Here is a 26,782-nt window from a genome sequence, read left to right as displayed (position 1 = left end):
GTCGTTCCCGGCCCGTACAAGTATAAATGTGCCTTAATCACTCCATCTAAAATGAATGTGAATTTTTAAGACGAATTCCTACCTATTACAGTTCTCTGATAAAATTGTAGTAGATCTATAATTTATAAAATAACTATAACAACCATAAAGAATACATTTCAAGTACCTAGGTAACTAGTAAGGAAATAAGTTAATCAGTTTCAGCCGTTTTTTTATATATAATAAATTTACTTAATTAAATTATTATCACCACATTCTTCATAAGCGGCACTTGGCCATAATATTGTGGGTGGCAAAAATTTATCACGATTTTCTGACCCATCTAAATTGATAAGTTTTTCCTCTCGATTTCTGGGGAGAAACTGCCCCTCTAGACCCACAAAAATAGTTTTATTTTAACTGCTACTGCTTAATTATGTACCAAAATAAGAACGTGGCTAAAATAATTTATCTCTGTAATTACAGAATTAAACAATATTATTTTGCTACGTCCAACATGCTAGAACAAAATTTCTTTCAAGATCAACTGAAACATTGTTCAACGACCAATAGCAATCATAGCATAACGAAATTAATGTAATAATTAGTAAAATAGTAAAAAACGTCCCGAATAATACATAATCTACAAATCGTTATATTAAAAAAGTCATAGAAACGAATTGAATTAATATTATAGTTATTGTACTGGAAGTGAGAGTGAGCATACAAATGTATTACTGAGAGTAATGTGAGTACTGCTCTTAGATAGCTGGTACCTATATATTTGTATTTTTGTTTAGTCATATATCTACTACCTTCATACATCACACAATGGCTAAAATCAAAGTTATGGTATTTTTAAGGTAATCAAATATAATACTTGAATGTTTAATAACAGACTATCAATTTATTTTTATTTATTTTTACCATACAACTGTCGAACATTGTAATCTAATATTTTACAATTGTATTTGAATATTTGTAGTAATTTGTTAAGTTCCTATTTACGTTTTTAATATATTTTCAATATTTTATTAAAACAAAAGAAAATATTTTATAAATAACCTATATGTTTTTAATTCGCCCTTAAAATTATTTAGCATCCCGTGCCCTTTTTTACCAGTATTTTACTAGTAGTGTAGTAGAAACACAAATGATGATCTTACATTTAAATTTGATCATAAGTCAATTCAATGTTACATTAAAACTGATATTATAGTGATTATATACTATACCTATTTGTTGGTGATGATATCCGTTCTTTAATTTGATTCAGAATGAAATAAACACTAGATTTGGAAAGTCGAAAACGATTAAAAAATTGTTCATCTCTCCACTTGGTGAAATGATTGAGCCGCTCAAGAAACGTCTTTTTTTTTCGAGGAAAAGCTACGATTACCGCAAACTCCATGAAATATTCATCATCTGACAAATTATCATCGTCATCTTCGTAATAAGACATAGTTAATGATACTAATTAATAATTTAGGACTTAAGATTTAAGAATACAAATTGTTACACAATATTGAAAAGTGAAACGAACGCCGAACGGCGCGAACCAATTTCTTATCACAGATTATCTTATATTTACGAGCAAGATTATCTATTAACCACAGTTCAACCGTAGTTCAACTGAACCGACACAAATCTGAGATTGTAAAACCACCGATAATTTAAACTAGGATCAGTTGATGAACCAAGTTATCGGAGTTTAAACCTGGGTCAAATGAAAAAGACCGTATTATACAATCGATTATCAATGGTTTAAACCACTGATGACTGAACCACAGATTTCGGTGGTTTAAAATTGGTTCAGAGATCGATCTGTGATTTAATTGGTTGTTCATTAATGTTGATAATGAACTTTGTCATAATGATAAACCACATCATTTTTGATATACTATGATTACTGTTCATTTGAAAATTGAAATTGCCAATTTGCATTTTATGACTTTAAACATTGAAGACTGCAACAGTTTTGTGCCTTTGTTTTTCACGTCAGTTGTAAATTATGGAAACTTCTGTGGAGAGTAAACGTACGCCTAACTTTACCAAACAAGAGGAAGATGCGTTGTTGAATCTTGTACAAAAGTACAAACATATTTTAGAATGTAAAACGGCCGACAGTATTCAAAACAGGTACCTAACAACAAATTATTATTTATTATAATATATAATACTATAATATTTCTTGGTTTTGTTATTTTAATGGAAAAAAAAGGGGCACGTGGGCTACTGTTGAAAATGAATACAATAAAAATCTTGAAGGAAAAGTATTCCGAACTGCAACAGTCCTGAAAAATAAATATTTGAATTTAAAAAAAAAAAATTGTAAAAGAAAATTGGAGATGAAAGGTCAGGAATCAGAGGTACTGGAGGTGGGCCCTACAATAAAGTTTAATATAATGATAGCGAAAATTTAGTTTTTGAAATATTAGGCGAAAAGACTTGGACGTCAATACTCAAAATATGATGATAATAATGGTAAATAATATACTTTATAAACTTAAATTGGTATCCTACAATGTACATGATACATTTCAGAACATGCTGCTTTATATTTTAATTTTAGAACAATGCTTTAGTAGAGCCCAGACACCTTTGGATCAAATGAAGATTACTTTACCTTAACGATCCTGTAGCATAGTAACGTAATGGAATCGGAAGTTTCTGTTCGGGGGTTACAGCATTGTTTCTGTAACAAGTAATAACATTTAATTATATCCTCCATACCAGTTCTATGTTATAATCAACAAATAAAAATACATGTACACTGTACACCACTGTACAATGTAAAGTATACTAGTTGTATTTCTATACAAATATTATAAAACTATAAACGATACTTTACCTATTTGTTGGTGATGTTATACGTTCTTTAATGTGATCAAGTATGAAGTAAACAGTATTTTTGGAAAGGCGAAAACGATTAAAAAACTTTTCATCTCTCCACTTCGTAAAATGGTTGGGCCGCTCAAGAAACAAGAGAAAGCTCTTTCTAGGAAAAGCTAGAAGTAATGCCAGTTCTATAAAATCTTCATCGTCTGTTATATTATTTTTACTAACAGACATTAAAATTCAAAAAATGTATAAATATTAAATAATTCAAAAAATAACATAGAATTGTTGTTAACAACAAAAACAAATAATTTATTAATCAGTCAATGATAATAAATTATATGTAATCACGTCCTAGCACCACGATCTGCTAGCTTTTCCATTCATTCCACTGTGTCACCAATCGTATTGTAAAAGTAACGGTTTAACCCACGGCTATAGATAATATGATTGCGGAACGAACCATGAAAATGTGAAGCTCAAAACGTGTATTGGCTTTTACACCAGCACACAGCGCTCTCTAGGTGATAAATTGTATGACTTCATTAATAAAATATAATTATTCTAATATTTTGTTTCTGTATTTCTATCATAAATCTTGTTCTTCAATTTATTATACAGAAGTAAAATAATATAGTAATACAATAATATTAATGGTCATCTATAAATTCTGTAAAAATATTATAAATAGGTAGGTATGCAATAAATAAATATTCAGGTTTATAGTTCTTGTTCCAGTACTTTTATTTATTAATTAATTATTAACGGTTTACTAACTAAAGTAGGTAGGTATACTTAAATATTATATTATATTAATTTGAAATTTAGATTTAAGAAGTAACCAATTTTGATAATTGTTTTTTTGTTTTATTCAATTGCTTGGCTTCAATATTTTTAGGAACCACGAAAGTTGTTTTTGAAGCTTCGTGTGGATATTTCACTCAACAATTAGCCATAATGATATATTTTTAAAAGGTTTATAGTCCGCAAATCTGCATAATATCATAGAACACTAATTTAATGATAATATACTATAAATAGCCGTTGTACAATTAGTTCCTTAGATCATATACTAGTAAATGATCTAAGATTAGTTCTATCCACGGCTATAGATAATATCTATAGCCGTGGTTCTATCAAATGCCGTAGATTGCGTGACAGGCTCGTCATTTTAGTCACGTGACTTTTCAATAAGATTCCGGCTCGGCTTATTGCGTTGTGTAGTATAGGCCGTTCCGCAACCATATTATCTATAGCCTAATAGACACATTCAGAATTTAAAACATTTGCAACCAAATATTAAATGTGTATTAAGGATTTTTTTTTGTAACTTAACTAAACAACCACCCTTTCCCCCAAAAAAAGTCCTGAATATCACTGATTTTCATAAAAAAAATAAAAAAAATAGGGTCAATATCATCCTCAAACACCACAAAGGACTTTCCCTTTCAGCACTGACCTACATTTTTGTGTATGTGAATAATTATGTTACTACATACTGAATATTATTTCAATTTTATATCCATTGTCAACTAATCTACACTTTTGTGTACGTAAAATTTTACCCTCTTTAAATCCTGAACTATTTTTTTTCTTCAAATTGTCTGTATGTTTCAAAATAGACTCATTAGGTATTGAAATGCATAGGAAAAATATTTTTAAAAAAAATGATCATCGGTTTGGCTAAAAAACAACCCACACATTTGTGTAGGTACGTACTGTATTAGTATAATAAAAATAATAATAATAAATCCATTTTTTATGTAACACATCAACAAATAACAATTTTAATAAAAGAAAATATTGAACTTTTTAATACACTTTTTTATCAAACTTTAAAAATAACATGAATACAAAAAAAAAAATTACAGTAAATAATATAGTATTTTTTTATACGTGAAAATCTTAAAAACAAGTGTTCTTTGTAGTTAAACACAAATAAATATCACCCTCAGTTATAGTTTTAGGTCTCATAATTAATAATAAAATAAACGTTAAAAATTTAAAATAAAAATGTTACTAATACACGAAAAAATACTATAACAGAAATACGTACAGTACTACACACGATCAGCGTTGTGAACGAACTAAAATAAATACTATAAAATCAACGTACACATACGTGTGGGTTAAACATATTCGTGATTATTTATAATAGAATATAAATACACGATTACCATGGTATCTACTATATTCTTTGCTCAATTCTAAACCAGAAACATGTTTAAAAATAAAATATTGATAAATAATTAAACGTCTGGGCTTATCGACAAATATGTAGTTCCAAAGAAATCCAATAAAATTCATTATCTGGAGATAATTGCAATACTAACTTTGGAGGTGTTTTAAGAAAAGGATAAAATAATGTTTTTTCAATTTTAAATAACAATTTAAAAACGAATATTTTTGGAGTAGGTTGCGCTGCTCATATTTTTCACAACTCTATGCAATCAATTGCTGATGTGTTACCAGGTTACCTATTGATGTAGAAATCAAAGTTAACAAAATTTTTCAATTTTTTCATATCTATACAGTTCGAGTTGAACATTTTAAAGAGTTTTGTGAATATGCAAATGTTGAATATAAAAATATTCTTGGAAGTGTAAAAACTCGTTGGTTATCCTTATTACCTGCAATAACAAGAATTGTTGATATTTACCTGGGCTTAAAATCATACTTCGAGAAACAGGAAAAGTGTCCTACAATATTAAAATCATTTTTTAATGATCCTATGTCTATAGTGTGGTTTCATTTTTTGCAAAGCCAATTAAAGGTTGTCTGTGATACTGTAACTAAAATAGAAGGAAATAAAATATCAGCCTGTGAAGTTGCAGAGGAATTAGAAATTTTAGTTATAAAAATAAAAAATAGAAAAAATCTAAACTTCCTTACAACAAATATTTTATCGCTTTTAAATGATTTAAAAAACAATAATATGTATTATGAAAACTCATTCAAAAAAAGTACCGTTCTATTTTATAATACTTTTTTATCTTACGTAGAAAAATGGGGTTACCACTTTGACCAGTTGAAAATATTTCGTTGGGTCCAACTAATAAACTGTCCTACTTGGGAAAATGTTCAAATATGTATTAAATTTCTTATGGAAAACAACCGAAATAATTCTAACATAAAATTAGATAAAGATAATTTATTTGATGAATTCAGTCATGTAGAACAAATTTTTAAATCACGAATTCATGAATGGCAAAAAATTCCGCTAAAGTAGAAGTTAAGTGGTGTGAATTATTTTAATACACTAAAGCTCATAACATTGATACAACTAACATATCAAAAATTGTAGAATATTCTTTGGCAATTCCTGGTACAAATGCTGCAGTAGAACGGATTTTTTCAACCATTAATGTGTTGTGGACAGATGAAAAAAATCGATTTTTGGTTGAAACTATCAAATCAATTATAATTGTAAAAACACACTTTAAAAACTTATCTTGTTATGAGTTTTATAATATTTTATTAAAAGAAACTAGGTTACTTGATGAAATCGGTTCAACACAAATGTATATAAAAACATCAAAAGAAGAAATTTACGTGCCATCATCATCAAAATAATTTTTTTTTGGACTTTTGTGTACATATTATACTTATCAATATTTTATTTGTATTTAAAAACTATAATACAGCATTCATTTAATTTGTTTTTTTTTTTATATTAATATATTTAGAAAAATTAGAATTTATTTTTTTTTTTAGTTAAGTAACTAAAGTGTCCCGTAATTTTATGGTCACCCTATTCTAATATATTTTCGCAATATTAGTTAAAAAATATTAAAAATACATACTCTCAATTTTTTTTAATAAGCATTGAAAGTTCGAATTTTGACAAAATACATAAAAATCACGAAAATTTACAATTTATTTTGAGTTAGAAAATCATAAAAAATTTTCTTTTTAAATCTAAGGTTTGAAAATTCTATACAAGATTCTTCATGAGTTTGTCTAATTTTTTTTAAAAAACAAATTTCTACCAGAATGTCAAATTAAATTTTTATGAGCATTTGAATTACAATATTAGATATTCACTCAATTTCTGTTGTACCGATATTAGCGACATCTAACATAATATTGCGATGCAATTCTAATTTTGTCCCATCAAAATCAGAGCCATAGTATTCAATTATAATAGATGTGTTTATTTTTTGAGGATCTACTATAAAGTTTTCTACTGTGGCAAGATGTTCAAGTACGTTGCTTTGAAACCTGTTATGCAGAGCAGATTTCGTGGTATCAACACATTTAAAAAATAGTGCTTTATAGTGCTCTTTAGCTGACATAAAGTAATGTTCCTGCCCCCCTTCGATCAAACGTTTTGGAGTTTTTCTTTGTTTAGATAGCTTGACTTCACCTAAGCCTAGTTCTTCAGATTTATTGATTATAACTTCCTATAATTGGTGACTAAATGCAGACTAATTACTACGGTCAACACTTTAGTGCTCTACCGAGTAGGTAGGTATTAACTAAATATAATATCGTTATCGTCTCAGTCGTCGTCGGTGGCACGACCAAAATAACAAAAAAACCCGGAACATATATTATTTGAAAATTATGATTTCTACATGTATTATAAATGTATAATATTAGCGTATTAAATATTTATATATTTTATTTATTTCATGGGGTGTTCGAGCACCGCAGCACCCCAATAGTCGGCGCCCATGATCATCAGTATTTTTTGATGTTAAACCAACCATTCCAATATCCATCAATTCTATCTCTTCCTGAATCTTTCTCCTTTTAGACCTATAGCTCTTAATCATGTTTTAAATAAATCTGGAAAATTATTGACATTTAAAATTTGTAACTATGAAGAAATTATAATAACAATATAAAAATTAAACAAGTTTAAATTAAAGTAAACTTTTATGGTACCTTATTCATTATTCAGTAATACATGTCCAAATAATTGAAATAGTGATGATAATAATATGTCTACACCTAATATATCCAAATCATTTTTAAAATATTATCAATGGGTAGGTAATAATTGCTATTATTATTATTAGGTACTATTATTACTTATTATTACTATTATTATTTAGGTAATTAATATATTATTGAGAAAATTTTACAAAGTTAATCATAATACTGAAATCCAGTATTACCTAATCAATTATTATTTTATGCCTATACCTACCTAGGTAAATCTGTTTTAAATACATATTACATTTAGGTTATTGATATTTGATATGCATACTATATATAGTTATAAATATGTAGTAGGTATATATCCTGTGCTGTAATAGGACATTATAAGACTAAACAACCATAGATTTGCAGTACAATATCATATAATACAGTACAAACGTATAAAGGCAAGTTACAAAATATATAATTTAACATATAATAAATTATTAGCCACTAAATTATATTTTATAAGGGTAGGTAAACTACTGGTTCATCAAATGTTTAGAAATTGTTTATGCATAAGTAGGTAGATTTATAGGTCCTATTATAATTAAACACGCTACATCGTCAATCATCCTATGTATTTATATGAACCAGTAAAGATTGATTAATTAATTTCAAACATGTTTGATTTTGTAGGAAGATTGGTAATCACGATTCACGTTGTATGATGGACCTAATTTTGGAAATAATACGTTTTGGATTGTCACCCCACATTAATGATAAAATTAAAATAGTACGTACACAAGATTACAGTCTACAAAATGAGTAAACTTACACTACGATATTTTAATTTTAAGAAACTTACCGATTATTGTAGTACAGTTTTCAGTGTTTTCACTTTTCATAAGTTTCCAAAAAAACGTGGTTTATTGTAAAAATTCATAGGCTTCTAAAAAAACGTGGTTTATTGCGAAAATGTTAACACTTTAACAAGGACACAAAGCGTCAAAGCCAATATAACGAATAACAATTGTAGTCGAATGTCGGCATTTGACGCGCGTCGCACACTATTGTAGTTATCATTAGGTACCATAATCAAAAAAATTGTAACCGATAATTATAATTATAACCATATTCTTATTTGTTACCCCGCTAGAAACCATTTATTTTCAATATTTAACGGACCATATGTTTAAAATATTTTAGTAACATGTGATCGTACCATATCTCCCACAACATCTTAGAAACATGTTCCTACAATATGGGAGAAACCATTTTTTTATAATATTTAATGGACCATCTTCTTAAATAATAAAACGCTAAGATCGCCGACAAATCCCACTTGGGGCGCTGCCTGTACTCCGCGTTTCTTCCATGACGATCAATCACAACGCTTCCCGTTCTTTTCACTCGCACATCTATTCTCTCATTCTCTCTTTTCGTTCTTCGTTGTCGACGGTTGACGTGAATATTTTTTTAAATAATTTGTTCCGTATTATTATTATTATTATATATATATATAAGTGCGTATCTAGCGTATGCCATTTATATTAAAATTATTATATATAATATAGAGCCATACGATATTTCGAGTGCTCGAGATTCAATAAATATTCAAAAAACTGTTTTTTTTTTCAAAATTACAGACCGAAAACTTTTTTTTAATTGTTTTTTCAATTGACTTGTATAACACTTTTAGACATGCCCTAGATATTACCTAAAAAATATTTTTAAAAAAAATCACCTCAGGGGAGGTCAAAACTACCCCTTCACGATCGTGAGGGTACGGTCTTCACAACTAGAAAAATATATATAGGCAATCTGGCATTCAATGCATAATACGTAAAAAAAACTTTATTTTATTTCAAACATAATAAATTGTAATTAATACATAACTTTATAACATTAGTAGGTAAGTACTTATAATTATTTTAGTTTATAAATTTAAAAAATAGGTAATATTTATTCAAACTTATGAAAGTCTTCAAAAAAAGTTTTTCCTTTTGACATACACAAATAAGTTTTACATTTCATACATATGACTTTGGACCTACTTTCACAACCTTTGTGTCTACAACTCAGAGGTGCTTTGAGGTCCATCACTCTCGGCCAATGATGGTATCCATCCAGTCTCACATCATCTCCTGGTATAGACGCGTGTGAATTTTTTTTTTTCGGTGGTTCTTCATCCTCTTCGCTGATTTGGTATGTAGGTGGTGGTGGTGTCGCCGTAGTTAAGCTTTCGCCAATTTCCATTCTAAACTGGAGCAAATCTTTAATTTTTTTCTTCGGTACTTTATTAATTTTACAATCTTGTAAATATTCAAACCAACTGTTTGTTACTGTTAGGTCAAGTAAGTGTAGTATAACTTTAAGTGGCCATTTTTTTGTTTTTAACCAAGTTCTATAGTATTCCATCATTTGATCAAAATGATCAACGCCACCCATTTTTTCATTATATTTTGATATCATATTTGGAATTTGTACGTCAATATATTTGTTTTGTTTTTTATCCCATCTGGATACTGATGATGTTGGTAAACCTTCATAACAAGTCGATGTCGTAACTACTGATTTGTTATCTTTCCATTTCAATAGACAAATATTTTTATCATCAGATACAACTTCTTCAAAATCCCCTCTCTTCATTTTAGTATCTGGTTTAAATTGAAATTTTTGTAAACGATTAAGTTGTAAGGTACCAGTTCCATGAATTTTTAGCTGTACTAATTTCTGCATCAATAGAATAGTCGTAAAATAACGATCGAAAAATACAGATGAACCTTCTGGTATTGTATTAATAAGACGTAAAATTACGGCAGGTCCAAGTCCTAAAGTTTTATCTGGAAAAGGCGTGGTACACCCAGAAAAAAATGTTTTAATATTAATGAAAAACGACTATGAATTTAATGGAAAATGGGTATGACTTGGAGCCTATGAAATTTACTCATTAATTTATGAATATAGAATCTTTTAAATTAATGAAATCGACTACACATTAATTATATGAGGTTTATCATAATTTTTAAACAGTTTTATTTTGATACAATGATATAGCTCCCTTAAAATTAAGACATACAAGTACTGTAATCTATTATATTCATCTTCAACTTAATAATATTTTAGTCTTAATTATATGGTATAAACATGTATTTACTCTTAAAAATAATTAACCAATATAGTTAATACTATGATACACAGTATCATTTTAAAGCAATATTTTTCTTAAAATTAACGGTGTCATATGATTAATAATAAAATGAAGCCTATAAAGTAAACTCAATACAATGATCGACTAGCATCATTTTAATGGAATTATTTTCTTTGTTTTCATTGCCAAAATTGAATTATTTTAAGAAATTATTAAATTATATACAACAGGTAACAATAAAATAATGGAGAGGAAAAATTAAATTTAAATAAAAAATCTATACACACATAATTATTACAGAAAAAAAACTAAGTATATATCTATTATCAAAACAGTCATATCAATATTTACAAGCATTTAAAATAATAAATTACAATCAAAAGAACATTTAGTTCAGACAATGTTTATTGAATATAGTATTATAAAAGTGTAAAATTATAAATACAATAAATACAACATATTTTAGACGAAAAGAATAATACACATTTTAATATACCTACTTACAAATTAGTAATTACAATTTTAATAATTAAAATCCAATGTTATCTTTTTTGTTTTAATCTTATTATAAACTCATTAGGGAACATAGGAGTTTCATACAAATGAATAGGGGTGTCATTAAAATAATTTATTGGCTTGAAAACATAATCATCACTCATAGTTTTACTTATTTTATAGCTTGCTAAATGATTTTCATAACCGATAACATTCATTTTGTGACAAAAGAAATATACTGTGTTTTTATTTAAACATACAATTTTACGTAATATATAAACAATCAATTCATCACTTGAATCATAATTGGTTAATATAAAATTAATTTTATACACAGTATTTACAATATGAAATTTTATCAAAGCATAATGAGTTACCCAGTAAAACTGTATCACCTAAGTACAACTTACTAAATATATCAAAATATGTACATGTATTAGCTTTAGTTCCTTCACTAATTGGAGTATATGAATTATAAAAATTAATATCAAAATTACACATTAATTCAGAAAATTGAATGGAAAATTTTGTAGCAAGAGATAGTAGAACATTTAATCTTGAACTAATATTTTTAGTTTAAGATTTTAGTTGTCTATGTTTAGATTCAAAAGTGTATGTCCAAAGATATTTTAAAGGTCCTGATTTTTTAATTATTGTACAGTAGTGAGTCAAAAAATGGTGTTTGGGTTTCAGTGTGTCATTGAACAGCTCTACATACTTTTTATTATGATTTACAATAACATTTTCTAGTTTTAAAATAGCTTCATTATCATAACTAGGCAATAAGAGAAGATCTATCATTTCTATAAAACATATTAAAAATATCCAAGTTGGGTCATTTTGATTAACTAAATCACCTACAAGTAACGGAAAAAAATGAATAAAACATTGCATTTCTCTGGCCGACATTTTCATATTAAAATTTTTTAAATTTATTAGTTTCAATGGTGGAGACAAATTACCAATTTCTGTTTCATTATAATTGAAGGATTGTTTGCGATTATTCAAAGTTAATAAATCAAAATAATTCTGCTTTAAAAGAGTTAAAATAATATGACACATATTATATACTCCCACGCCTTCAAAAATATCATGCATCAAATCGACAGCATAATTCTCAACAACATGGTAAGAATTAACAGTATTAAATATTGAATTTTCAAGTATTCCTGTTTGTTTTGAATCATATTTTAATGCATCTTCCTCATAATTTTGTTTATTACGTAAATATATTAGCAAGAAAATTAGTCTCATTTTTACTGCAGAGACAAAATCGGCAAAAATGGTTAGAAGTAAAAGATCTTGAAAATCCTAAAACGGTGTTGAGCCCCAAATTATCCCCCAAAATTAAACCTAATGAAAAATATACATTTACTTTTTTACCGTTTATATTTAATTCTAGTCCACTATTGTCCAATTCGTTAATATTTTTGATTAATTGATAAAATGTTCTTTCGTTTCCAATAAATTTTACATCTTTAGTATTAAAAATAGCAGCAATAAAAATATTGTTTAAATTTGAACGCAAATAATGGGGGGCTGTAGGAAATGAATAATATACTCCTAAAATTGATGAGGAATGAGAACCCAAAGCATTGTTGACCTCAAAATCATCAAAATAAAGAAAATATGGTACAACGAGTTTATTACCATGTGATAATGTTTTTTGTTTCCATAAATTAGAGTTGATAAAATTAGAATTACTTAAGTTTGTAGTAATGTGATTGTGATTGTTTAAAAACGCATCAAATACACCAGGCAATTCAAAATATTTTCTGAATTGAAATTTTAATGGTAGTATGGCGCCTTTTATTTTTTTTGCATCAATAGTATTTGTAAAGTTTAAAATAATATTTTCAACAGTGTTGTATAAGGTTATTGCTTTAGGTTGTTCATAAAAATCATTTGTTTCTAAATGTTTTAAAAATTTATACTCTGTATCAATATTCTGAAAAGGGTTTTTACAAAATTCAGAAATTGTTGTAAGTGATTCTTTTATTTTAGGTAAAGTGCAATTATTTAAACTAATATTTTCAATTTCAGTATAAATAACATAAGTTATGAAATTAACTATATCTTTTTGTAATTCAGTAGCTTCTTTTCTAGAAAAGTTAACTTTACTGTAATAACGTAATGAGAATTTAAGCGCAGAATCTTTTAATAAATTTAAATGTACTGCAGATTGCTTATTAATATTTTTATCATATTCAGAAACGTTAATTTTGTCAAACGAATTGTAATTCATATGTACTTCATCACTATCGTTTGTATTTGTAAATACTTTAGAATAAACTGGAAGAATATTTTGACTTTCGGTCTTCATATGTTTTGAAAAAGATCGAAAGGCAGAAAATTGTTGTTTACAATTAGGGAAACAGCATTGATAAATACTATTAGATTTTAGTGAATGTACAGCTTTTAAGTGAACAAATAATTGTTCTAATTCACTAACTGCACATTGGCAAACAAAACAAAAATAATTCATATTTTATTTAATGTTATTAGGTAGGTAGCTATATTATTATATTATTATACATATATACACTTTAAATTTTAAATTTATAATTTTTAGTTAATCTCTCATATCTGAAATTAGAGACATTAAAGAAGCATTTTTTATATCAGAGTTTAAGTCAATTTTATAGATATATTTCTGAATAAATGTCCACACTAACTCGCACTGCAATGGGTACTTTAAATTAAACACATGTATAATTTTGAAACATGTATCTATGGCTTTGACAATATTAGTAAATTTGTAATAAGTGTTAAAATAATATACATAAAATTCTTTTATGCTTACATAATCAGTTCCTACAATACAAACTATTGGTTGCAAGGTTTGCTTTAAACTGTAGCAGTTCTCAATTTCTTTTTGAACTTGATTATATAAGTCATTGATATTGTGTGAATGTAACAAGAATGATTTTTGAGCATCCACTATTGACGTTTTGGAAAGACGTCTTCTTCCTGTTATCTTGTCAATTTGGTAAGACTTTGAAGTTGGAACAAGAAGGGCATTTAGAAGAACTAATATAAGAACATTTAGAATCTGAAACATATTATTTAACTATTTAAATAATATTAAGACTTAAGTAGGTATAATAAATTAACTAATAATTAATTAATCCAATAATTCATAATTATTTCAACATTTTTAAAATATATGTTTAGTTACCTAAGTCAACATTATTTTCAGATAACAACTGTAGTAATTGTTTGCTGTAGCTATCTTTAATATTGTTCTTCATTAAAGGCTCTATTTTAACCAAAAAGTCTGTCCATCCATCAAAAAGAATATTACATTTTCCAGGGTACATATATTCAAAATCAATATCAATCTAAAAAATTATTATGCAAATAATTAATAGGATTAAATTAATGTTAGTGATTAGTGTATTACCAATTGATGTCCAAACGACTGTTTATATAAAGACCACTGTTCTAAAATATCAGTTAAAGTAATTTCAGTTGAACTTAGGAATGTTCTACGATATTCTACGGTTTCTAGCCATTTTTCAGAAACTTCATTAAAGGGTTCGACATTGAAATGCAGCCAATTTTTTATTGTTAACAAAGCTGGTTCTGTTTGAAAAAAAAATGGTTCAACTTAATAATACAAATTGTAGTATACTATTCATATATAAGACGTTTAAATAATATTGATGGGAATGAACTCAAACTTTTCATCCCTACTACAAGCATTATGCTTATAAGGGAGTTTGAATTTATTTATATTTCATACTAATTAGTATTTAGTTTTATAATATGTACATTGATATTTTTGCATGAAACACAAATATATTATTTTTATTATTTTATACAAGACTGGAAGACGGAAGTATTGAGATATTTGCATAGCAACCTAAATACATTTGGACAAATAAATTATATAGGTACTTACCAATTTCCTTTGGTGGTGCAGACAATAGAGCAGTTTTATCATTATGGGTCAATGTTAATCGAGATGATGATGCAGTAGAATGATCCCAAAGATTATATTTACGTAATTTGGAGATGGTATTGTGGTATTTTTGGTATAAAATACCTTTGGGTTTATGTTTTGAAATACTAATAAAATATGTTTCCTAAATAAAAAATCATACAATAAGTAATTAATTGATTTTTACATTGACAAATAGATATTTTTCCTTGAACATTATCTCACAGAAAAGTAATAATAATACATGTAGTGATACATATAATATCATCGATTATAAATACTAGGTACTAAAAAGTATTAATTGTATTAATTAATTGGTAATTGGATATTAAAAAAAGTTTTCACACCTTCACTTCACTCTTAAAAAAATTAACAATGTTTTCTGCTATATGTTCAATACATTTTGGTGAAGCATGAAGTTTATACTGAATTAAATATTCAGTTATAATATTTGCTATACTTTTCCTACATTCACTTGACAACTTTTTGTTCTTCCTATAGTACTCTAAAATCATCAATCCTTTTCCTGATTTTTTTAAAATTTCTTCAATATTAAACTAAAGTATAGACAGACAAACATATTTATCAAATGAGTTTTGAAATAACTAAAATAGGTATGTAAATAGGCAACGGCCATTGGCCAATGGATATTACATGATCATTATCCTGGAGTTTTATGTTATTGGAATTAATTAATGATTCAGAATCTTCCTCAGAACTTGTAAGGCTATAATCTGATGAGCAACATACAGATGTATTTGTTTCCTGTGGTGTATATATATATATATATATATATATATATATATATATTATATATATATTATATTATAATATGTATGTAAATTCATTATTAATTTAAAATTGGAATATTTTATATAAGTGCTACCTAAGTAAATAAATTACTCACAATAATATTATACTTGGCCTTGCCAATTAATCAAGTTTTGTTCAAAAATTATTCTCTGACCGTATTTATTTTTTGGACACAATTCATCCAAATGCTTACTCTTCGTGTATTTTAGGCTCTCAACAGTCATACCAAAATCTTAAAAGTTATTAAGTACTGATAAATTACATATCTATATTTTCCTAAAAATTAATAGTATACAAAATATTCAACTTACCTGTAAATTCTTGATAGAAACAATCACCTTTTAGTTGAATTAATAAATTTATTAAATCGTTATTCAATAACAAGTCGTTCATTTCTGAATCCGTCGGCGCATTTTCATCAAATACAAATTCATCAGAACTATTTAATAAATTAGTGAAATTTTCCATAACACAGGTCGTAGGTAGCGATTTAATTGTAATATTTTTTTTTTTTTTTTTAGTATATTTTGTTTTATTATACAATCTGTAAATATATTTTTACAATGAGTATAAGTGTTGATAAGAAATAGAATAAAAATAAAATAAAATAAAATAAAAGGGACTGATGACTTGAGTGAAGAATCCATCCAGCGATGGAACTTCTTGAGATTGTGGATGGGTTTTATTCAGTCAGGAGATCCCGACACCATTTGCGTTTTAAACGTCTTCCAGGGTCACCTGGGATTCTGGGAGTAAATAAGTTTGAGATTAGAGGATTGCGGTGGTTGAAGAGATTTGAATGGAATCGTTTATACAGAGTTTTGGCTACATGTTGTACTGTTGGAATAGAGAGGTCATTATGGAGTGTATCATTTGAGACATAGAAGGGTGCTTTGGTAATTTGTCGAAGGCATTTTGATTGAAATGTTTGAATTCTCTTTATATTCGATGGTTTGGCCGAACCCCAGAGTTGTATACCATATGACCATATGGGTTTTAGTAGTAGTTTGTATAGAAGTACTTTGTTGCTAAGATTGATGTGTTTAGATGTTAGAAGGAAACGTAGTTGACGGGATCGGTTATTCAGTGCGATACGTTTGGTGTGGATGTGATGGGCCCAGGTTAGTCGACGGTCCAAGTGGAGGCCGAGATATCGGACATTTTGTGTGGGTGGGATGGGTAAGTCATTAAGGGTTATGGTAGGGCAGTTCCTTGGTCTTAAAGTGAAAGTGCAGTGGGTGGATTTTGACTCGTTTATCTTGATTCCCCAATCTTTATACCAGGTTTGGAGTAGATTTAAGTGGATTTGTACGAGGTTGGACGCTATTTCTGGTTCTGAGTGAAGCGCCATAATGGCTTTATCATCGGCAAAATCGCCTGTGATCGTATGGTTAGTTGTGGGTTGATCGGAAATGTATAGATTAAATAAAAGTGGGGCTGCTACGGCACCTTGGGGAACTCCAGCATGGATGGGATTTATTTCAGATAAGGCTGAACCAGAGCGCACAGCAAAGTGTCTGTCTTCAAGGTATGACTTGAATAATAGGTAGTAGTAAGGTGGGAAGATAGATTTCAGTTTGAAAAGGAGGCCTTGGTGCCACACTTTATCAAAGGCCTGAGCCATGTCTAGAAATGCAGCAGTACATATTTGTTTTTTTTCCAGAGAGAATGAAATTTTATCTACTAAGCGGTGGACTTGATGTATAGTGCTGTGATTGGTACGGAAGCCAAACTGGTTGTTTGGAGTATTTGATTCGATAACTGGGATAATACGTTTTAGGATAAGTTTTTCGAAAATTTTTGAGAAGAGTGGGAGTAGGCTAATAGGTCTGTAGGAACTAGGGATATCAGGAGGTTTATTTGGGTTTGGTATCATCACTATTATCGAGAATTTCCATAAAGTGGGGAAATAAGTTAGTCTTATCATAGAGTTGTATATATGAGTTAATAATAGTATAACTTTTTTAGGTAATTGAGAAGCTACTTCAGCAGTTATTAGGTCAAAGCCTGGGGTTTTTTTTCGAGCAGATTTGTCTATGGTATATTTTACTTCACTTGGTCGTATGTGTTTGGGAGGTAGATCCATTGGTAATGGACAGAGTAAAAAGTGATTTACTTTGTGAATTTGACTAGTGGAGAGAGTATCGGCGTGTGGTTTAAATGTAGAGTCCAGATGGTGAAGGAATATATTCGATTTTTCAGTGTCGTTTATTGCCCACGTTCCATCTGTTTTTCTTAAAGGTGGAACTGGAGGTTGACTACGGAGTATTTTCCTGGTAGTTTCCCAAAGTGAATTGTCACTTGAGGAAAGGGATATTAGATATTTTGCGAAGTTTTCAGACCTAATTTGGGCAAGGTGTCTTTTGAGTTTATTTGTGAGATTATTGAATATACGTTTGTCGGATGGGTATCTTGTTCTCTGCCAAGTTGCTCGGGCTTTTCGTTTTTCTACTATTAAAGATCTAGTAAAGAGAGGGAGGTTTTTGGTGGTGTTTTTGGAGGTAGGAGGGGATGAGCAAGACCATGCCGTTTCTTGAATGGATTTTGTGAGAAAGTTCACTGCTTCGTCAATATCATTGGGAGATTTTAGACTTATGTTCAGGTTTATTTTGTTCTCAAGTGAAGATCTGAAGGTTATCCAGTCCATAGTGCCTTGGGTTAGTGTAGGTTTGTTTGGTTTATTTGGAGGCATAGAGTCGATTGTAAGGAGAACCGATGAGTGATCAGAGCAAAGGTCAATATAAAGGTGTAATATAATAATATTTTTATAAATTATTATATTATAAAACGAGGAACAGACAACTAGACAAGACATAAAACACTGTCAAATGTCGTAACTCGTAGTCGCAAGAAAAATGATTAGGATTGGGAATAGCAAAAAAAACCCGCTGGCCGCAGTCGCACTCGTGCAGGGCTGTGATAGGCGTTCTTATCTGACGGTTTATACAACACATACTATTAATAGCACATAAATTCCATTATAATTATTACATTATCATTGTTATGAAGGATATCTAACTTGAAATAATTATAGTTTTGGTTTATAAATTAAACACTCCCGATGTTTTAATTCAAGTATATATTGTGATAATATTAAATAAACCAACTATTTGTATCTATTTTGATTTCCGTCTTATTAATGACACTAACAAATAAAAATGAAACTATGATTTCATAAATTTAAAGTATTTTATATTTCGTTATATCAACGAAGTTAGGCATTAATTTAAATTCATATACAATCATTTTATCGTAAATTTAAGTACTTTTGTTTACTTACTTTAAATAATATTTATTTATCAATTTAATGCAATTCAATTGATTCAAATTTTTTTTTTTTCATTAATTTGAAATAATTGTTATGTAATTGATTATAAACTAATGGTTTTAATGAAATTCATAATTAATTGAAGCAAACTCGTATATTAATAAATCAATGTAACAAAAATTTAGATTTTAAGAAAGGTTTTTTTCTGAGTGTAAGACCTTGATACATCTCGAAATCAATAATTAGACCATCAGACGTAGTAATTACAAAATTTTTGAGACCAACTGGTCTAGGTTTACCTTTAACAAATTGTCTAATTTGACAACGTCCAAGAAAAGGTATCATTTGTTCATCAATTGAATAATAAGTTGATGATCGATCAATAGATAAGCACCTGTTCCTTACAAAATCTATGAGTGGTTGCACTTTCCATAATTTGTTATTTTTTTATTTCATCACTCACGAAATTTGCAAAATGTAGATTTACTCTTAATTGAAAAAAACGATCTCGAGACATTACCGCTGAAACAGGGTCATATCGAAACTTAGCACTCCAATACATTCGGAGACGAGGAAATTTAATACAACCAATAATTACGTGAATTCCAAAAAATTTTTTTATTTCAATAGAAGATGTCTTTAACATTTTACCCGTATTTTCCATATAATATTCATTAGTGCAAGACGCAGCTAGTTCATATAATTCTTCGGGAAAATATTTTTTAAAGTATTCCATAGGTGTGCCTACAGGTGAGGTGTTCGGAACTTTTTCGGAAAATGTTTTAGATTTAAATGATTGTATACGCCATTTTACTTTTTCGGAAATCGATGAACTACTACTACTAGTAACACTTACATTCACACTTACTTGTGTGGTAGTTTCGAGTTGTTCTTCCCCTTCAGATTCACTTGCCTCGCCTAAATTATTATTTTCATGTTGACCAGGTAAAACATATGTTGGATCGGCATCATCATCGTCGTCATCAAATTCTATATAGGAATTTTCTAATAAATCTAAAATTTCATCAGGATTCATGGTGGATTTGAATATGTTACGCTGTACGCACATATAGACCGTACACTCACGAACGTGATACTAAATATTGTTCGTGAAAAAACATTAATAGAAACAAATATTAAGCAATGGGTATTGTTAGAAACGGCTGGGAAAAGATATGATAAATAAAACAAAACAACAAATTCATTGCTATCGCAAATATATACTAAGAAAAGAACCCGAACACCAAGGATATCTAAAACTGATAAAAACCCAAAACTAATAATACATGGAGCATGGCTGTATTTTACCAAATTACTTTTAAAAATAAACTAAATCGATGTAACGTAACCTTCACAATCGTGCGAGACCGGTCTGAACAAAGTAGAATAAATATAACAATGAAAAAAAAAAAAAAAAAACTATACCCTCACGATCGTGCCTTGTCGGTCTGTAAGGGTTGTAATATTTTAATAACATGTAATTGTACCATATCTTCTACAACATCTTAGAAACATGTTTCTATAATATGGAAGAAACCATTTATTTTCAATATTTTATAGAACACACGTTAACAACGTGTTAAATATATGATTTCATAACATATTTCCAAGGACACTTGAAACACATATGACTAGAATGTGTACATGTTCTGAATGCTGTGTGGGAAAGTGTTCATTCACTGGTGAAATTACCCTACCGTATTAAATAGTCTTAAATCAAACGTCGAAGTATATATAAGTTCTCAATGTGTGTGAACTTGTTAAGAGAAGAACTGCACTTGCTTGAGAACTTGTAAAATATAATATGAAAACCATTTTTCAAAATTTGATCAGCGCACGTATGATACGCGCCTATGTGAAACCTGTCATTGCATGTAATAGCCTGCACGCTCGCGTTCGATACGCGCCGCGTTTCATACGCGTCCATGTGAAATAATCAATATAAATAACGCAATTCTGAACGCGACGTATAAAACGAGCGCGTTCGATACGCGTCCATGTGAAACGGGCCTTAGAGCTGGCGGTATTTACGGTATACTGGTGAGTCATCGGTGTTTAGAACTACCGGTATTTAAAAATACTGTTATTTCAATATTCCGGTATTGCCGCTATTTTTCGGTACGGCGACGGTGGTTAGGCGGTGCCGATTACGTGGCCGTGCTATTTCCGATAATATTTATTATTTTCGTTGTATTAGTTTATTCTTATCTAACATGTGTTGTGCAATTATTCTATTTATTCTTATATTATGTCAATATACAGGGTGTATCTTGCTCGGATGTATACCAACAATAAGTGTATATTTAATATTTAGCGCGTTTTTCTTTAAACGCGCGTTAAATAGCAATTAATCCCAGAAGATTAGGACGTTTCCACGGGAAGAAAAACGCGCGTCTCGGTTTGCCAATTATACTATAATTTATGCGAAAAGTTTGAAAAGTGCAGGGGTTGGTATAATATGGAAAAAGATCGAGGAAATCATGACTGTCATATTTCCATTAATGCGAATTGTTTTATCACGAAAACTGTTTATAGAAAACCGTTTTTTCGTTTTATAATTTTTTTAATTTTCTACTTACTATGGACTCGAGAAACGAATGTATTGATACTGTACTGTATTGATACTGAACATAAGTGCAATTGAAAACGAAAATGCGATATGGAACACTCAAACTGCTGAATATAGTTTGAGAAATGCCAAATCAAAGGCCTGGGAAAATATATGTAAAATATTTTACGATAATTTTGACGATAAACCAGCAGCAGAAAAAAATAACATCGGTATGTACACTGTACATAAACTATACCGATTACTCATATTTTTTTATATAATACCATAATTTTTATAATTTTATCTATGTAGTTTGAAACTGACGCTTACAATTTCAAAATCAAATTTAATTACCATTATAACCAGTTAGGTATGTCTCATGAATTAAAATTATACCTATCTAACAAATGTTTTAATAAACCATGTAAATCACTATCGTAAAAAGATTATAATTTTAATTTGTATTTTTTATATATCATTATATTATATTAATAAATAAGACTAAATTAATCGAAAGTTAATAGTGAAATCACTCTCACAAAAAAAAGTATAATATCTTAATATATATAAATCTCGTGTCACAATGTTTGTCCTCAATGGACTCCTAAACCACTTAACCGATTTTGATGAAATTTTTTACACCGCGTGTAATTTGGTCCAACTTAAAAGATAGGATAGTTTTTATTTCAAATTTTTTAATACATTAAATATTTTAATTAACTTTTTAATACATTTGTATGATTGCATGGTGTATTTCGGGTTTTTCCGTGGCCGACCGCGATAATATCTATCTGTAACCTGACCTTGACAGAATAATTATTTGAATCATGAATGGCTTAGTCAACAGGCGATTTTGGCAGCCAAAAACGTTGATGTTGACGAAATTAACTTCCAGATACAACAGTTGTTACCAGGCGATCTGATGTCTTTTAAATCAATCGATACTGTTGTTGATGAAAATGAAAGTGTAAATTTTCCGATTGAATTTTTAAATTCATTAGATATCCCTGGAATGCCATCACATAATCTTCGATTAAAGATTGGTTCCCCTATTATTCTCCTCCGTTATTTGAATCCACCTCAATTATGTAACGGTACGCGTTTGGTCATCAAAAAGATCACCGGAAACATTCTTGAAGCAACCATTTTGTCTGGGAAGTTTAAAGGAAAAGTGGTCCTGCTGCCACGTATTCCGATGATACCATCAGATTCTACCATACCCTTCAAAAGGCTACAGTTTCCAATTCGTTTAGCTTTCGCCATGTCTATAAATAAATCTCAAGGTCAAACAATGTCCATTTGTGGTTTAGATTTGGAAAATCCATGTTTTTCTCATGGGCAACTATATGTTGCGTGTTCACGTGTTGGGAAACCGTCGAATCTATTTGTGTTAGCTAAAGACAGGTTAACCAAAAACATTGTGCACCGATTGGTGTTAAATTAAATTGAAATTGAAAGTATTTATAATTCAAAAAAATAGATATTAATGTTTAAAAGTTTAAGACTGTCTGCCTTGCCTATCTCATTCATGAGTTTAAGCGTCACATGTTATTTACTGTATTATACTGTAATATACTTATATTTGTTATAAAATTAAATGGAAATAATAAATCTGGTAAATTTTTATTTTGTACCTATTGATTTCTGCTTAATATCAAGTGTAAGAACATTTTAATTAATTGTGTTCAACGTATTTCCCCTTCAAATCTCAATCCAGTGAATTTGTATACCAACATCAACATTTTCGTCTTTGTTAGTAAATAATTTCATTGTACTAAAGAGTTATACTAGTAGAAAGTCAAATAAGGAGATCACCATATTTTTTTACAAATACCATCTGTGTGAAAAAGCATAGTGGACTCCGTGACTGATGTTCTCTTATTGTTCCTCTTAGATTGTTTACTATAATGTAATATAACAAAAACTTTAGCCACAGCAACGCGTGGCCGGGTCAGCTAGTATATTATAGATATATAGGTAAATTTACTATATATAATACACATGATAAAAATAATTACTAAATATAAATTTATAATAATATGTAATATAGTTCATTAAATTTTCGAATCTTGCCATGGTACAGCTCCGATATCACTTTCGAAATACGTAGAAAAATGATCACGAATAGTATTTGCTACTACGCCACCTTGCACATTTTCTTGCTGTTGTAAACTATTTAATTCGTCAGTTAAGGTATGTTCAAAGTTGTAGCCGTCTCGTTCTCTTACAAAATTATGTAATATACAACAAGCTTTTATTATATCTTCGGCAAAATCCGTGTTTATATTAATTGGTCTATGAAAAATTCTCCATTTGTTTGCAAGTATCCCAAAAGCACATTCAATATAACGTCTCGCTCGAGATAGTCGGTAATTAAAAATACGTTTTTTCTTCGTCAGATTTTTTTCCTTTATAAGGTCTTAAAACATGACGAGACAACCCAAATGCTTCATCTCCAACAATCATATGAGGGCAATTAAGTGTCTCTGTGCCCGGTAAAAACTTTTGTGCTGGAATATTCAAAGTTTGATTTTCAAGTCGTTTCCATAAATCAGAATTTTTAAAAACTGACGAATCTGAACTTTTACCGTATGCGCCAATATCAACGAATATAAATCGATAATTTGAATCACATACTGCAAGTAAACTTATAGAAAAAAAATGTTTATAATGAACCGCTATCTACAGGTTTTATTATTCTAATATGTTTTCCGTCAATAGCACCTATACAATTGGGAAAATTAGCATTTTTTTCAAACCCATGTGCTATTTCCACCCACTGATCTTTTGTTGGAAGGGCATACATATTTCCTTTAAGTTCCAAATAGCTCGACACACTTTTCTAATCAATCTGGACAATGTTGTTATTCCACATCTAAATGCCATATGTAAATCAGTCAATGAAGAACCATAAATATCTGAAATTAATATATTTATTCAGCACATATACTTTTAAGCTATTATTGTATTAATTTATTTTTACTTAATTTCTTTATTACTAGGGAAACAGTTGCAAAGTAAATGGAAAAGCTTAAGGGATTGTTTTGTAAGGCACGCAAATGCTAAAAAGTATACTAAGTCAGGGTCTGGTGCTACAAGAACAAAAGAATACATTTATTTTAACCAATTAAGTTTTTTAAGGGACGTCACAAACAATAAAACTAATACATTAGATAATTTTTCTGACGAGAATTCACTTCAGCATCAAAACTTAAATGAAAAACAAGAACAAGTAATTTTAAAATAGTAATATTAAATATAATACAATAATAATAATATAATAATAATAATAATATAATAATAATAATAATATAATATAATACAGAAATAAGAAAACTAGAAAACTTGCTTGAAAACCAAAATGTACCAAAACGTAAAAAGAAAAATAATGAAGATGACATTTTACTACAGGTTATTTCAGAAAATATTAAAGTACGTAAAATGCGTGAAGAAAGGGAAACGGCGGAAGACAAAGACTGACTTAGTTTAGTGAGCTCTTTTAAAAATATTCCTCAAGAATTTAAGCTTGATGATAAGGCTGAATTCATAGGTCTCTTAAAAAAATATAACAACTTAAGTATCCCGAGGTCTAGCTATAATCCACAACGCTTTTCTACTGATTATTTACATCAAAATTTGTCTGATCGCAACATATTTTACACTCAACCAAACCATTCCTCGTTATCTTTAAGTCAATATAACACACCAACAACTTTTCCGGCCTCTACTAATAATATTATAAATTATAATTCATCAACAACTCTATCACAAATACTTATAATTCACCTGCATCTAACAATAGTGAAAATTCAGAAACTTCTATGATTGATCTATTTTAATAAATTAAATATGAGTTTTTATTTTTTAATATAATTTTACTGCGTTTGAATTGACAAATAAACATAAATTCCAAAATATTTTCCTCAAAAAATAAAAACAATATATTTATATATTATATTAAAAATTAATTACTCATCTTCTTATAACTTATAATATTTTTTCATAATCATTAATTTATAATATAAATAATAATAAGTTTAAAATTGTGTTTTTGAGATATTAAAATATATTAAATCTTTTTTATTTGAATTTGTTTATAAGTTTAAAAAAATATTTAATAAAAAAAAATTGTACTAAAGTTTGTTTTATTAATTTAAAATAAAAATATATAATGTATGAACTTACCGTAATGTAACAGCTAGTCTCTCAATGGCTGGAATACATCGTCGCATATTTGTATCCTCACCACTTATATCATTTGTAATTAGATTCAATAATTCATTAAAAGATTGTCGAGACATACGAAAATAACTAAAATATTTGTTTTCATCCTGCATCAAGTCATTGTATAGTGTATAAAACTGACCAGTCTGAAGCCTTGGTTGAAGTAGTGGATGTACCCAAAATCGATGTTTTCTTTTTTGTTTATTTCTTTTTCTTTTTATTAAAACAAGAGCAACGGCATCTTCTTCCTCGGAGTTCATGATGTCGTTTAGAAAATAAATATAAAATGGCGAATGGAATGATAACGCACGAGTGTTTAATTTAAAAACGCGCGAACGCGCGTGAGCTTTAGCTACACGCGCGTTTTAAAAACGTTCGTGGAAAAGGACCCTTATGTTCGCAGACTATAGTACGCTCTATTTTCATATTTTTACATACCGTTTATTACATACCTATTTTAATACCCATTACTCCATTAAGGTACGGTTTCCAAGGCGCGGCTAGTCGCCGCGACTGTCGCGACTACACTATTTTTACGCGATTCCTATGGACTGGTGTCCAATGAGCGATTGCGGCTTTGCGACAATGAAAAGAGCCGCTGCTTCCCGCGCATAGGCGCCGACTCCGCGGGGGCAAAGATGGCGATCGCCC

The 26,782-nt window shown here is 28.9% G+C and overlaps 1 protein-coding gene across 1 annotated transcript; it reads left to right on the top strand.

The window, feature by feature from the left end:
- Positions 1-22,829: 22,829 nt before the first annotated feature.
- LOC107162637 (ATP-dependent DNA helicase PIF6-like) lies at positions 22,830-23,351 on the top strand. Its single transcript, XM_089214968.1, has one exon. The coding sequence runs from the start codon at positions 22,830-22,832 to the stop codon at positions 23,349-23,351; it is 522 nt and encodes a 173-aa protein (XP_089071094.1).
- The last annotated feature ends 3,431 nt before the right edge of the window (positions 23,352-26,782 follow it).

This window comes from Diuraphis noxia, unplaced genomic scaffold (genome assembly GCF_037042655.1).
Source record: "Diuraphis noxia isolate RWA-SAM2 unplaced genomic scaffold, SU_Dnox_SAM2 contig0001, whole genome shotgun sequence".
NCBI lineage: Eukaryota > Metazoa > Arthropoda > Insecta > Hemiptera > Aphididae > Diuraphis > Diuraphis noxia.
Note: the sequence above shows the minus strand (reverse complement) of the source record. Positions and strands in the feature narration are given on the sequence as shown.

Coding starts and splice junctions, on each gene's coding strand:
- LOC107162637 (XM_089214968.1), top strand. CDS start 22,830: ATGTCTTTTAAATCAATCGATACTGTTGTTGATGAAAATGAAAGTGTA.